The sequence below is a fragment of the Urocampus carinirostris genome, chromosome 20 (assembly GCF_059441175.1).
Source record: "Urocampus carinirostris isolate Australia breed hairy pipefish chromosome 20, RoL_Ucar_1.0, whole genome shotgun sequence".
Classification (NCBI taxonomy): Eukaryota; Metazoa; Chordata; class Actinopteri; order Syngnathiformes; family Syngnathidae; genus Urocampus; species Urocampus carinirostris.
The window spans coordinates 28,195,243-28,211,272 of NC_142368.1; the positions used below are offsets into that span (position 1 = coordinate 28,195,243).

At 40.0% G+C, this 16,030-nt stretch overlaps 1 protein-coding gene across 2 annotated transcripts; it reads left to right on the top strand.

Annotated features, from left to right (window-relative positions):
* The first annotated feature begins 430 nt into the window (after positions 1-430).
* Positions 431-15,848, top strand: opn8c (opsin 8, group member c). Of its 2 annotated transcripts, none has more exons than XM_088324765.1 (4): positions 431-720; positions 4,637-4,930; positions 6,039-6,370; positions 11,404-15,848. In XM_088324765.1, the coding sequence occupies exons 1-4, from the start codon at positions 540-542 to the stop codon at positions 11,905-11,907; spliced, it is 1,311 nt and encodes a 436-aa protein (XP_088180891.1). In that variant the 5' UTR covers positions 431-539; the 3' UTR covers positions 11,908-15,848. The 2 variants fall into 2 exon arrangements, with proteins under 2 accessions (XP_088180891.1, XP_088180892.1); XM_088324766.1 differs by having other exon boundaries at positions 4,649-4,930.
* The last annotated feature ends 182 nt before the right edge of the window (positions 15,849-16,030 follow it).

Genomic DNA, 16,030 nt, shown 5'->3' on the forward strand with positions numbered 1-16,030 from the left:
AGGGTTTCATTCACAATAAAAAAGACATTACATACGGATATTATAGTAAATCAAATAAATATTATTTGTGTACAATTAGTTGTGATCGCGGAAATCATAGCGTACATTGACATTGGTGACTTTTGCATCCGCGTTAACAAACGCAATTTATAGAATACGATCGCGCTTCGCGCTTTATTGTTTAAATAAACGCGTTATATCGCGCTTTATTGTTTAAATAAACGTGTTATATAGACTAGGATCTCCCAATTGTTATAATTAGCTCGCTTTATTGTTTTAATAAGCGTTTTATATAGAATATGATCGCTTTTGTTGGAAGCGCAGCAGAATAGCAGGATGCGCGTTCCCGCGAGGGGGGGAGGAATCTGCAGAGGAGTCGGATTTGGGCACAACATCGGACACTGCCCTCCGCTCCCCTCCCCTGGTAAAACCCCTGCAATCCCCACTTGCCAATTAACTTAGCAGGTTCCTCCCACTGCACACGTATTACCTACAACTATGGTTGCCATTTGTTCAACCGTTAAGAAGTCTTGAATAAAATGTGTGTGCTCCCAGAAAAGTCTTGTGCGATTTTTCTATTTCTTAAGTCGAAGCAGCGACAGGAGATGTTGGAGCACATGTCGTTGAACTACACTTTGGATAATCGAACTGAAACCTTGTTTTCTTCCAAGTTGAGTGCCACTGCGGACATTTGTGTGGGATTTGCTATACTCTCAGTGGGTAAGTACTGATTTGTTACAACTTAACGTCAGCTGTATTGGGCTGTTTCTCTTTTAGGTATTTTAGGTATTTTTGGATGTTTCTTTGTTTCTCTCCCTCTCAGTCTCTCTAGGTCTTCTTTCTCGTGCTTTTTTTCTTCTTCAATCCGTCACTGTATTGCTTCTCTAGTTCTCTCTCTACCTCTACGTCTTTCTATTTCTTCTCTCTTTTCATTCGTTTTCTCTCTGTCTTTTTCAATTCTATGTCTGTCTTACTTTCTGAAATGTTCTCTTTTTGTTTTTGTTCCTCTCTCTCTTTCTCTCGCTCTCTCACTCCCTCTCTCTCTCTCTCTCTCTCTCTCTCTCTCTCTCTCTCTCTCTCTCTCTCTCTCTCTCTCTCTCTCTCTCTCTCTCTCCTTTTTTCTCTTTAATCTACTATTCTAGCCACTGTCTTTTGACCACCTTGTCGCGACCCAGCTCAAATTAGTTTTACTCCCCTGTGATAAAGGAACATTGTATAATATCTAGTATCCTCTAGGGGTAAATAAATAATATGGATTTGAATAAAGAGGGAAAAATACTAGAACTTTTATGTAAACATGAATTTTTAAAATACTCATACGATGAGATTTGAATTTATTTTACATAACACGAGGCTTATACAGTGGTGTCTAACTCATTTGAGCTTGGGGCCCACATGCTTGAAAAAACACTCACACGGGGACCACATTAGTAGATTAAAGAGAAAGAGAATAAAGTGAGTAAAGGAAAAAAGAGAGAGAAAATATGAAAGAGAACGAATGATACAAAATAAGAGTGAAAAGAAAAAGAAAGGTGAAAGAGAAGAGAGAGAAAGAGAGAGAGGGGGAATCGAAAGAAAGAGATAAAAAGGGAAAGCGAGAAAGAAAAAAAAAAGGAAAAGAAAGAAAGAAATCAATGAAAAAGGAAAGAGAGATAGAGATGAAAAAGGAAAGAAAAAAAAGAAAGAGAAAAAAGACGAAAGACCCCAAAAAATAAAAAGAGAGAGAAAAAGAGAAAAATTAGCGATAAAACAAAAAATTACAGTTCCAGTTGTATATTGAGTGGTGCCTGGCTTTGGCGACATCAAGTGAACATAATTGAACCTGGAGCACTTTTTCTCTTTGGGTCTCTCAGCGTTGTCTCGCAGGCTAGATTGAAATTCTTGCGGGCCTGATCTGGCTCGTGGGGCACATGCTTGATACTTTTGGGCCTATTTATAGGGAAGCGACATGATTGTCTGCCATCTTGTTCATTCCATTCAGGCAAAAAAAATAATGGAGATGAGTCTTTAGAGTAGCAGCGATAATATGGATTTATGAACAAACAAACATGCAGACATTAACAAGTACAGTGCCTTGCAAAAATGACAAAACCCCCACACCCCAACCCTAATAATTATTTTTACATATTGACATATTTAGGCTTCAAACTTAGAAAATATCTTGAGTTATTCATTCCTAAGAGTAAATAACATGTGAGATACATTTGTGAAAAGAATCCCGATTTATTCAACAATTTATATTGTGCTAACAAATAAAACACTTTTGAATACCGTAAGTGATGCAAAAACTTTGGCTCCTTTTAAGTTAGTACTTTGTACAATGTCCTTCTGGGGCGATCACAGCCACAAGCCTTTTTGGATATGTCTCTAGAAGATTTGTACATCTTGAAACACAAATATGTGCCCATTCTTTCTGACTAAACAGCTCAAGTGCCGATGGTGATTGCACAGCATTTTTCAGATCTTTCTACAAATGCTCTAAAAGTTTAAGGTCTGGACAATGTCAACAACTTTTGATGTGCAGTGTTACGCCCACGCCAAACATAACGCTTTGCATTCAGCCCAATAAGTTAAATTTTGGTCTGTACTGACTAGAGCACCTTGTTTCACAAATTATTCTGTCTCCCATCTGGCTTGGAAACCTCAAACGGGCCTTCATATAGTATTGTTCTTTCCAATCTTTCATAAAGGGCAGATTTATGAGTACAACTGGTAGTAGTCTTATGCACAGATTGTCCCACCTCAGCTGTGTATGCTTGTAGGTCATCCAAAGTGATCATGGGCCTATTGATTGCATCCCTGATTAGTTTTCTCCTTGTTTGGGCCGAAAATTTAGAGGGAAGGCCAAGATGGTTTGCAGTAGTTTTATATTCAAATATTTTTATTCATTTTAAATACTATTCAAAACAGACACAACAAGTGTGCAATGTCACAACCGGTACAAGCAGGGGACCCAAATGTGTAACGTTTAACACAATGCTTTATTGAGGGATCGGGGAAGTCAGGGCGAGAGGAAAAAAACAGCGATCCAGTGCTCGCTGGGCAGGAGGAGCGGGAAGCCCTCGCGACCGAAGCGTGGTCAGAGAATGGAACAAGTCAGGCAGCCCGGCGGGAGATGGAGCGTGGTCGGAGATTAGAACAAGTCGGGCAGCCAGGACAGGAGACGCAGCGTGGAACAAGTCAGGTAAACTAAGACGATTCGGAAGCCAGGGCCAGGGTATCGATACAGGAAATGGGGACGAAATCGAGCAGGATACAGGGACAGGTTGGGAACAGAACGGGAGCCAGGGTAAAAAATGCTTGCCTTGCAATGTGCGGAGGTTTGCTGACGGACTGACAAGGAGTAAACGAGAATGACGTGCTTAAATAGGAGAAGGACTAATTAGGGAATGAGTGGCAGCTGTGGCTGAACGAGGGAGCGCGGTTGAGGGCAATTTGCAAATCATGACATGCAACTGCACATCATAAACATCCAAAGTAGCACTGCCCCAAAACCAATACTATCATCAGTACATGTCCTGGGAAATAACCCCCCCCCCCCCCCAATATATAGAGATATATATGCCCATACATATATGGTCTTGGAACAGCACCAACCCAAAGACATGACAAAAGATACAAGAAAAAAAAGAAAGAAAAAGTATTAACAAAAGTATGAAAAATGAAATATATTAATAAATAATAACAGTAGGAAAAGAGGGCAGCACGGCGGCGCAGTGGTTAGCGCTTGTGCGGCACAGTTCATGTCATGGGAACCTGTCGTGGGTTCAAATCCAGCTCCAGACTTCCTGTGCGGAGTTTGTACGTGCTCCCCGTGCTTGCGTGGGTTTCCTCCGGGCACTCCGGTTTCCTCCCACATTCCAAAAACATGCATTTCAGGTGAATTGGCCGGTCCAAATTGTCCCTAGGTGTGAATGAGCGAATGAGTTGTCTGTCCCTGTGTGCCCTGCGATTGGCTGGCAACCAGTTCAGGGTGTCCCCTGCCCACTGCCCGGAGATGGCTGGGATGGGCTCCAGCCCCCCCGCGACCCTAATGAGGATAAGCGGTACGGCTGATGAGATGAGATGAGATGAGTAGGAAAAGAAAGAGTTTTCCAGTGGTTTTATGTTTTCTCCAATTTGATATTATTGCAGTGCCTCAAGAGATGCATAAATGTTTTGAAATCTTCATGTATACGATTCCTGCTTTGGAATTTAAGCAATTTATCCCGAATGTGCCTGGTGTGTTCTTCTATAATGCTGTTGGTCTCCTTTCACAGACCTCGGAGCCCATCAGAGAGCAGGTGCATTCAAACTGAGACTTATAAATGACACACAAGTGCACTCTGTTTGTTATTGTTAGTCATTCAAGTCTACATCGGAGCATTCAGTCATCAGGGAGAACTTCTGGAGTCAGTTGGGCAAGTGAGAGAACGGTTTTCAGTTCCTTCATTGTAAATGTAATATAAAATGTTGAATTAATTTGGTTCCACTTCACGATTGCGTCTCACACGTTCTTCATTCTTAGAAAGTAATTTTCCGTTTATTTAGCTTTAAGTTTACAGTCTGAAATGTGGCAATATGACAAAAAAATATTGTGTACAATACTGTATAAACGAAGGATTTCCAAAGAATGATTATCATTGGTTGTTTCCAGTTTTGCTTTCAGTTGTAGGTAATGGCACAATACTGGTGATCTGCTACCGGCGGCGCAAGAAGATGGTGGGCTCGGAGCTGTTGTGCGTCAACCTGGCCGTTGTAGACTTTTTGTGTTGCGTCTGCTTCTACCCGCTCTCCATCATGTCATCCTTTCGCCACGCTTGGTTGGGCAAATATGTCACGTGCATCTACTACGGTTTGGGCTGCTACATCTTTGGATTGTGCGGCATGTTCACTATCGCCGCCATTAGCGTCATCCGATATCTTAAAACATGCTACAACCTCTATTACGGTGAGTATAATGGCGTAAAAAAGAAGCTAGGCCCAGCAATAGTGTGTTCTGCCGGCCCCCGCTTGCAACAATCGTCGAATGGGGATAAGTGATTGCAGCTGCTGTCAATTTTAGGCAGACAGAATGGAGAAAAAAAAAGCTACTCTGCATCGCACCAATTTGCGTCTAAAGTTATTTCGGGGATGGGTCTCTTATAAAGCCATCAACCTGTCATCTCTTTTTTTCTTTTCAGGTGATTTGTTAATTTTGCAATGTTTGTTGCAACATGACTGAAAAGAAAAAATGAACGATAAATACAAACACAGAATGCACTAAGCAAATCAGTGACTGCTGTACCTTTGGTGGTTTTGAGGTAGAATGGGTTTGATTCCACTTGCAAACAATGTTCTGCGATTTTAATCAGTGATACTTCGTTGCATATTATATGCCATAAGTCATGAGTCTCAAACTTGAGGTCAGTGGGCCAGTTCTGAACCTCAACGATGATAATTTGAGGCCCTCGACTTAACGTGAAAGTTGAAGGGACAGTATACATTATTTGCCCACTAGATGTGCCACAGAAAACATGTGCTAAAAGCACAGCAGAAGAAGACAAAATAATGGTGACTCAGTGACCAAAACGCTTATTACTTTTGAAAAAAAAAAAGAGAAATAAGACAATAAACATATAAGGAAAAATAAATAAAAAGAGAAGAAAAAAGGACAAAAAGAAAGGTGAAAAATAAAAAAGGAATAAGACAAAAAATAAAAGAGAAAAAATGAAAAAGAAAAGAAAAAATTGACAAAAAGAAGAATAAAAGAAAAGACAAATGAAAATAATCATACAGCTATTAACTGGCGCATTTATTCTAGCTCGATTTCCTCCCACATTCCAAAAACATGCATGTCAGGTTAATTGACCACCTAAATTGTCCCTAGGTATGAATGAGCGCGCGAATTGTCTGTTCCTGTGTGCCCTGCGACTGGCTGGCAACCAGTTCAGGGTGTCCCTGCCCACTGCCCGGAGATGGCTGGGGTGGTCTCCAGCACCCCCGCGACTCTACTGAGGATAAGCGGTACAGATAATGGATGGATGGATGGTTTTTATTATGTTTTTTTTCCCGAGCAGCCTCGTGGCTAGAGAGCGGCAACATCAGGCTGTTGTGCTTTGTAATCTGGCTGGTGGCCACCGTGTGGTCCAGTTTCCCTCTCTTTGGCTGGGGCGAGTACGTCCCCGAACCCTACGGCCTTTCCTGCACCATTGCCTGGCGGGGCTACCACACCTCGGCCAAGGACGCTTTCTATGTCATCTGCTCCTTTGCCTGCTTCGTGCTGCTTCCTGTCTTGGTCATCGTGATTTCCCATTGCCAGATCCTCTACAAAGTGTCTCGTTTTTCCTATTCCCTGTCGGCCAGGGGTATCCACATTAACCTGCGACGCGCTGAAAGACGCCTCTCTATGGTGAGTTGTAGTCCTTCTTGTAGGATTTCCAAAATTACTGAGCCGAGCCGAAAGAGCCACTTCTCAAAAATAGATGGAAACTATTGCAGCAACATTGACGTAGTCACGATGGTAAATTAAGTTATGTAAAATAACTGTACAAGCAAAAAGTAAACCACACTTTTCTATATTTTAATATCTTAGTGATAAAGAGTAATGCACCTTAAACCAGGGACGTTTCCGGTTTCACGACAGTGGCCTCCCACGGACCTGCTTTGCCCACCCAAAAAAAACTGGATATAGTAATGAGGGCAATCGCTGCAGCGCATATGCTATAACAATGGCATAATCCCATTTATATAATCTTGTGCATTTTTGCGGACCCTAGCGTGGACTCTCTTGCGGCCTACAGCATACACTGTCAGCTCAGTACCTACATCTTTACGCCCATGTTCCCGGACAGGAAAAGAGAAAAAGAAAAAACAGCAATAAAAAGAGGTAAAAATTGAGGAAGGAATAAAAAAAAAAACATCAAGAAAAATAGGTAAAAAATCCAGGAAAAAATTAAAAAAAAGAAATAGAGTAAATAAAAGAGTAGGGAAAATAAGAAAAAAAGGGAAAAATGAATAAGTTAAAAGCAAAAAAAAAAAAAAAGTTAAATGAAGAAAAAGAAAGTGTGAAATGAACAAAAGAACGAAAATGTAGCAAAAGAAGTATATAGCTAGGGGGAAAACAAAGAAAAATGACAAAAGAAATAAAAAGAAGGAAAAATAAAAATAAGAGAAAAAGCAAGAAATAAAGAAGAAAAATACGTGTTTTGGAGGGTCCCTTTAATCACCAACGATAAACTAATACAATGCACAAAGTGAATTCATATTTTATTTTAATCTATCTTTCCACTAATTTATAAAAGCAATAAAGCATTTAAACTTCAAACTTTTTCATACTGAGCGACTTCAAAAGTCAAGCAATTGCTCTGCGTATAACAACAAAATGTCAATTTCAACTATCGACTTTTCATTACAACAACAAATAAACTACGAAATATAAGAATAAACTAAACATTTTTATTTTCAAAAAAGGCTTATCTTAAAACACGTCCCTGAAAATCACTGAAAACACAAATTCTTATTATTTTTTTATCTATCTATCTATATACCAAAGCCATATTCTCCTAACGGGAGGTGGCTAGAGCGAAGAACACACTCACCTTCACCTAACATTCATTCCGCTTTGCTCTTCCCAACATGATGCCGAACATAAAGCCCCTGACACAACAAGGGGTAAGTTTCAATGCCATGCCAACCTTGATCAGCAGAGAGGCCCAACAGCATACACTCATTTACCCCCTCTGTATCATATGGTTCGATCCCACCTTGGCCCCCCACAGGCCCAAGCAGGCCACCCAGGAGCCCAGGCTAGCCAGTTTGAGTTGTGTAAATGAAAATATTTACAAATCAAAACAAAAACAACAATTTCAAATATTTATATACTCCACCAATTAAAAGATAGCAACACACAATCCATGGCAAAAATACTGTACTTATTGACCAATAACAAGCAGAAAAAAAAACATTCGAAAAGGGAGCTGGCCGCAATCTTCCCTCTAAGATGTGCTGGTGTGCATTTGCAGACTGGCCAGACCTTCCAAGAAAAAAAACTGTCCAGTGCATAAAAATCAGGGCTCGAAATTGCAAATTCAGTATCAATTTCGGCCCAAATTACAGTGCATAAAGGTAAAGACAACGCGGGTTTACTTGGCGGTGTATTCTAAATGCAGTATTTTGAAGTCAATATCAGCACAATATCGAGAAAAGAAAAATTAGCGTCCATGTTGTTGGGAATTAATTATCAAAATGTACCGTTTACCTAATTGTTCGAATTAGTTATCCGACAAACACAACTTATATTCACCCAACATTTTATGCGCGCTTGTTTCTTGAGAGAAAAATGATCAGGAAAGCCGACATTTTACACGGGGGCGGATTTATTCACAACATCAGAACTAAGTGTAAAACAGGAGACTGCTGAAGTAGTGACGTTGTAGTTTGTGTGAGACTTTTTCTGAAGTCCTTTAGCTTTCTCTTATTGGCCATCTCTTTCCCCGCATAATGGTGTGCCGGCTCCTCCCATGGGCGTGCCAAGGATGCCCCCCGGGCTTCACAATCTTATACACGAGTGCCTTGATGTCTGGCTTCCCAAAACAATACCGCCTGCCGTCCTGCGTCAGAAAATCCACGAGTTCTTGTTTTCAAAATTCCCTAGACAAAATATTATGCATTTCGAACAGCCTGCCCTGACCTTGTACATTGAACTAAAGCCCACTCAGTGAAAATCTTCATTGCATTGTGAGTCAATCGTATAAAATCCTTTATAGTCAAATGTATAAAATCCTTTAATTTGAGCTCGAGTTATTATGCCGGGGGGTTGACTTGATAGGTGGTAAGGTGCATTACTCTTTATCACTAAGACATTAAAGTATAGAAAAGTGTGGTTTACTTTCTTGCTTGTACAGTTATTTTACATAACTTAATTTACCATCGTGACTACGTCAAGGTTGCTGCAATGGTTTCCATCTATTTTTGAGAAATGGCTCTTTCGGCTCGGCTCAATAAAAAAAATAACAAAGGTTGTCTTTGTTTCCTTAACCCATATATTAAAAATAATCATGTTAAATTATGCACAAAATGACTTAGGAAGCGGGAAATAAAGCAATAAAGGAGGAAAAGAAGACCAAAATTAAGCAAAAAAGAGAAGAGGAAAAAAGTGTGAAAAAATATATCAAAAGTTCGTATAGCAGAATAAAGGAAGAAAAAAAATAAAAAGAAAAAAGGGAAAATGGAGAACAAAGGAAAAAAGGCAAGAAAAAAGACCTAAAAAAAACAGCATGAGAAGAAAATTAAAGAAAAAGGGGAAAAGTGTTTTTAAGAAGTAGATAAAAAGTTGGGAAAAAAATGAAGTAAAAGTCCAGAAAAAAAAATGATTTTAGTGGTCTCTTTGATCGCTCTTGTGTTGCATTCAAATAATTTGCAAATATATCAAGTCAATCTTTTTGCCAATATTGTACTTCCACTAAAATGTGTGATTAAATAAAATTCTGATTTTGTAACCAACTAAACAAACCCACAAAATGATAGGATTATGGAACAAAAGATACTTTATAAAAATGGACTGTTCATGTGAAAGTTTTTGCAATAACAAAAAAACGCGTTTGGGCCGTGAAACCTTTCCAATATTACATTAGTTAAATCATTAAAATTTGAAAAACTATCTAGTGTTGCTGGAAAGCCAGCAAAATGTAACTTGATTTGATCTTGGGTTAGGGTTACCCTTAACCACATGGATTTCATGATTTGCCCATTGCCCTCACCTGTGCCCGCTCGTTTGGCTTGAGCTGCTGCTCGTTTCCTGATTGGTTTCCCTCCTATTTAAACTCAACACGCTCATTCACTTCTGGTCAGAGCTGGATATCTTCCTTTTGTAGGTGCTGGAAAAATTGGCCTAGAAAAGGGCGTGTAAAGTGCTTGAATTTGGCCATGAAAAATGTGTATGAACCCTGCAAATAGAATCTGTTAATTGTTGTTTACAGAGGATAAGGAGTAAAATGTTAATAATATAGCCTATTTGTGTTGCTGCTGCATTGTGGTTGTTTAAGCATTGTTTCCTGTTAATTATAATTATAGTCAAGGTTTTTCACAAGGTATCGGACAGACCAAATGTGGGACACAAGGGATGTGGTTTAACCCCACTACGGGGGACGTTTATTTAAAGAGTGACAGCAAAATACTTTACAGGCAAGAAAGAGGTGTGGGACCAGGGACCAAGCCATGAGAAAGTTCTATTTTACATTGAGAAAAAAATCTCAGAAAATCAGATGGAAAAGTTTAATTACGAACCAATAAAAATAATAGCAATTTTTAAAAATCAATTTAATGCAACTTATTTCTTTATGTTCCTTTAAAAAAATTTGATTAAAATGATGTGACCAAAAATAAATGATTATAGATCTTTAAGAAAGTGAGTAATATTTTAGTACAGACTCACCCCTACTTGCGACGATCCTTCATAAGTTGAATTTGTAAGTTGCTTCTGCTTCAGTGCTATATTTTGTATGGAATGTATGTTTAAGGTTTCTGTATGTAGTATGTTTAAGCCTTGTAACCTGTATTGTTTGGTACTAAAAAATAAACATTTCATAAAATAACATGCTCTATAAAGATAAATAAAGTTAAGTTTAACTTACTTTTTAAAGATGAGCTTTAGGGGTTAGTTGACTTCCTCCTCCGTGGTAGAAAGTGGCTGAAAAAAAGCAATCCAACCATTTTCTCAACCGCATTAAGCTTTCTTATTCCACCTTCATTTCAAAAGAAACGTCTCGCCTCTCCTTGACACTTTACACCAACCATACTGAATGGATGCACGAGATATTAAACAATAAAAATGTCAAAGTCCTGGACATACAGTATCAAATGTTTACACACGAAGGAAGAGGAAGGGATTTTTTTTCCTTCCGGGTGGATGCTGGGTGACCTCACACAGCGCCACACGCCGGTAGCGGTGGGAAGAAGCACTACTGTACTGTCCTGTACTCCTAAAAAGGTGCACACAATGCAAATTCTAACTTACAGCATTGTCTGGATATTTTTCGACATGCCGAAAAAAAATTAATGTATCCACTGTTTTCATAAGTCGAATGGTCGTAAGTAGATGCGTGTCTGTATACAGTATTATAATAGTCAACAGAGGATTAACAACTCTTATTTCTCTTTCTCAATCTCTCTCTTAATTCTTCATCTCTCTTGTTCTCTCTCCACCTTGTTTCATTTCTCTTTTTTATCTCTTGTTCTCTCTCTTCATCTCTTTTTTTATCCCTTGATCAAACACCCTCTCCCATTCTCTCTTTATTTTTCTGTAGTTATCTCAATCTCCCCTTATTTTGTTATCTCTCTCTTCTTTCTCTCTTCTTTGCTCTCTCTCTCTCCTTTTATCCTGTTTTCTCTTGGATTACAGGGATTCATTTATTTTACTAAAAATGACTGTTTTGTTCTTTTCAGATGTTTTTCTGCATCAGTTTGGGCTTCATCACTGCCTGGGCGCCTTACGCCATAGTCTCTTTCCTCTTCATATTCCACAAAGAGAAGCAGTACATGGCTCCCGAGGGCTTCGTTTTCCCCGCCCTCTTCGCCAAAAGCTCTCACATTTACAACCCTTTCATTTATTTCTACTTCAACAAAACTTTCCAGAAGGAGCTGCGATCCCTGCTGCTCTCCGTCTATCGGCGACCCAATCGGGTGGGGGCCCATGCGGCTCAATGCCACCCGGCCCCTGACCCCATCTTTATTCAGCTCCGAGAGAGAAAATTCAAGCGGCCAGTGTTAGCTTTATCGAGTGAACTGGGGCAAAGCAAGCTAGCGCCAAAAGGGATCAAGAGTAACAGCGCTAATCAGATACAAGCTACACTGGTGAAAACATGCTGGGGATCAACGCCAATCAAAGGAGCCATCTTCAAAAACAGAATCGGCAACCGTTCTTTGCCTGCCTCCATAAGTTCTGTTTAAAAGCTCTGAGTGTGTGTCATTAAATATAGGGGGTCTGAGAAAATGCAAACACATTATGTCAGATGATAACTCAATAATTATGAACAGATGTCTAGAACCCTTTCGACCCAAAGAACCATACAAGAAAAGTATTTTGATGTTTATTTTTGAGAGTCACACCATATACAGTATGTCACAAAAGTGAGTATAGCCCTCACATTTCTGCAGAGATCACATCACTAAAGAAAAATCGCTTTGACAAAAATACATAGAATAGAATAAAATAGAATATAATATACCTTTATTGTCATTGTTACAAAACGGGTTAACATATTGTGACAACGAAATTGGGAAATTGGGCATGACACTCCAGTTTTACACATTCACAGTGAGGTATGATTCAGATTCAGATCTACTTTATTGTCATTCTAGTACACGTGTATACAGAACGAAATGTCGATGCATCTGACCCCCACAGTTTCCTCGAATGTACAGATATAAGTAAAAGTTGTATTGTATTATGGCTACGTATAGTATTTTACCATAGTGCCGATAGTGCAAGAAGAGTAGCTAACCAGATGTGCAAAATGGCAGTCAGGTTAACAAGTCAGGTACACAGTAACATTAACACTGTAACAATAACGCTGTGTTTACATTAGTGCAGAGAGCAATGTGCAAGGAGTGGCAAGCTATAAAAAACTGCCAGTAGTGCAAAAAGTCAGATTAGCAGCCGTTTAGATTTAAGTTAACTATATGTTAGATTGACCATTTAACAGTCTAATGGCCAGGGGGACTAGACTATTGCGGAGCCTGGTGGTCCTGCACCGCACACTGCAGTACCTCTTCCCAGAGGCTAGCAGAGTGAACAGTCCATGATGGGGGTGAGAGGGGTCCCCGGTAATGTTCTTAGCATGGGATAGGCAGCGCTTCTGGCCAATGTCCTGAATGGAGGGAAGTGTAGTCCCGATTATTTTCTCTGCTGTCCTCGTTACCCTCCTCACACTACCCCAGTCGGTAGCGCTGCAGCCTCCACACCACACAGAGATACAGCTGGTCAGGATACTCTCTATGGTGCCCCTGTAGAATGTGATGAGGGAGGGTGGGGGCAGGTGGGCTCTCCTCATCCTCCGCAGGAAGTACAGGCGCTGCTGTGCCCTCTTAACCAGTGATGCAGTGTTCACGGACCAGGTGAGTTTGTTTGTAATGTGCACCCCTAGGAACTTGATACTGCTGACAACCTCCACAGCCTTGTTGTTGATGCAAAGTGGGGCATGGTTGGGCTGGTTTTTCCTAAAGTCGACAATGATCTCTTTAGTTTTGTCAACATTCAGGACCAGGCTGTTGTCCCTGCACCAGCCCACCAACTGCTCCACCTCCTCTCTGTAGGCCAGGTCGTTGTCATCCCTGATGAGGCCCACCACTGTTGTGTCGTCAGCATACTTCACGATGTGGTTTGTGGCGGACCTAGGGACGCAGTCGTGTGTCATCAAGGTGAACAGCAAGGGGCTTAGGACGCAGCCTTGGGGGGAACCCGTGCTGAGGTAGATGACATCTGAACTGTTCTGACCTATCCGCACTGATTGGGGTCTGTCACAGAGGAAGTCCAGCAGCCAAGAAGATAAAGGAACAGAGAAGATAAGGTTATAAAACAAGGGGGATAAGGCTATAGTTATAATTTACATGGTATTTACACAAAAAAATGTCGGCATGTGGGGTGTTACATACAGTGTTATCGTGATACCGTTGGTATCGTAAGGGTTCTGCAATATTGCATTTGGTGCAGTCATCATTGTGCAAAAAAATAGTCAGCATATGCATTGGTGCAAACATAGACATCATAGTGCAGAAAAAAGAAATGGTCAGACATTGTGCAAGATGAGCAGTAAACGTAGTGCAGTCGACATATGCAAGAACATGAGTACCATTATATTCGTATGAGGTAGTGTTGGCAAGAGTTTTCAGTTTTTTTGTGCGGTGTCTGTTTTGAGCAGTGAACAAACATAGTGCAGTCAGCATGTACGTGAGTACCATTTTACATTCGTGTGAGGTAGTTTTTTGCAAGAGTTTTCAGTTTTTTGTGCGGTGTCTGTTTAGGGTGGTAATGGCTGTGGGGAAGAAACTGTCTCTGAGTCTGTTTGTTTTTGCTTTGTAGGTCAACAAAGTCAATGGCTTACTGTAAAAATATATTTTGTTCTGATGAGAAAAAGATTAATTTATTTGTCTCAGATGGTGTGAAGCATTTGTGCCAGCAAGCAGGTGAGGAGTACAAACATGTTTGTGTGGTGCTTAAAGTCAAGCATAGTGTTGGGAATGTTCTGGTTGGTGGCTGCATGAGTGCAACTGGAATTGGGGAGTTGCACTTCATTAAGGGAAACACAAAGTCTAGGATGTATTGTGAAAAAAAAAATAGAGAATAATCTTCCTCCAGAAACTGGGTCGCAGGGCACTGTTCCAGCCCAACAAGGACTCCAAATAATTCTAAGATGACGAAGGCTTTTCTGAAAGGGCAAGTGTAAAAGTATGGACTGGCCAAGCATGTCTCCAGATCTAAATCCAATAGAATATCTTTGGGGCATCCTTAAGCGGAAGGTGGAGAAGCACAAGATCTTGAATATCCTTCAGCTCAGTCATGTTGTCATGGAGGAGTGGAAGAGCATTCCAGTGGCAATTTGTGAGGCTCTGGGGAAATCCATGGCCATGGTGGCCATACAAAATATTGAACTTCAGGAACTTTTACTCAAGGGTGTATGTACTTTTGTTACCAGGGGTTTAGCTACTAATGGCTATATTTTGAGTTTTTCGAGGGGGAAAATACATTTACACTGCTATATATGCTTTACACAGACCACTTTTTATTGTGTCAAAGCCATGTTTCTTCAGTGTTGTTGAATTATACATGATGAAATCTGCAGAAATGTGAGGGGTGTACTGACTTTTGTGACACATTGTATTTAAAGACAAAATTCAACATACCTGTGCGGAGTTAGCATGTTCTCACCGTGCTTGCGTGGGTTTCTTCCGGGCACTACGGTTTTCCTCCCACATTCCAAAACAGGCATTTTAGGTGATTTCCCGGTCCAAATTGTCCCTACGTGTGAATGAGCGAGTGAGTAGACTGTCCTGCGACTGACTGGATAACAGTTCAGGGTGTCCCCTGCCCACAGCCCAAAGATAGCTGGGATGGGCTCCAGCGCAGATAATGGATGAATATAGTTACTAAACATTTTGCCCAGCCTTTCGCAAGGTTGGGGTTAACCCCAACCCCTGACCCTATAAAAGTGTGGCTTTAAATTGTTGGGAGTTTGTGAATGCCTTTCATGAGGCTTACGCTAAATCCTAACCTTTATTAAAATGTGGCTTTATTGTGATGGTAGTTTGTGAATGTTAAGCTTTTGCCTTATGAAACCTTCATCAAAAATACATTGAAAGCTGAGTAAAGAATAATGAATTGTTACTGAACATTTTGCCTGGCCTTTCGCGAGGTTAACCCTAACCCCTAACCCTTTTTGGAAAAAAATGTGGCTTGAATGTGATGGGAGTTTGTGAATGTTAAGGTTTTGCTTATGAAACTATATTTACGGTGAAAGCTGAATATAGAATAATATATAGTTACTCTGCTGCTAGCGTTAAAGTTGTTCAACATCAAACCTCATGTATGTGTGTTCAAATAGGTACTGTTGCTATTTTTGTACTGTGACAAGTGTTTGTTTTAATTCTGTTGAAAACACACACTTTTGCACTTATGTTTTGCTCAGGAGTGCTACTGTTACATATGATGTATACTGCTGAGAGCTACTTTTTTGTTACTAATATGTATTTTAAAAAATTCTCATGTTATTATTATGTCGTTACTATGCTATGTTATTACATGAGTGTAAGTAAAGTGCGGGAAAAATACGGCCTACAGGTCACATGTGACCCGTCGAATAAAAATGGTCGAAATATAATAATATATGCAGTATATGATGGTAAATAAAGTACTACTACAAAAAATGTTTTTGGGTGTCAACTTTTTCCTCATTGTCCGTTTGTGTGTCTACGGCAAAAATACTACAAAATATTACAGAACTAGACATCAAAATTAGCGCTTAAAAGATAATAGATTAATTACCTTTCGTTATGAAAAGGAACAATATTATAAAAA

Coding starts and splice junctions, on each gene's coding strand:
- opn8c (XM_088324765.1), top strand. CDS start 540: ATGTGTGTGCTCCCAGAAAAGTCTTGTGCGATTTTTCTATTTCTTAAG. Junction 721..4,636: donor ATTTGCTATACTCTCAGTGG/GTAAGTACTGAT, acceptor GGTTGTTTCCAG/TTTTGCTTTCAGTTGTAGGT. Junction 4,931..6,038: donor ATGCTACAACCTCTATTACG/GTGAGTATAATG, acceptor TTTCCCGAGCAG/CCTCGTGGCTAGAGAGCGGC.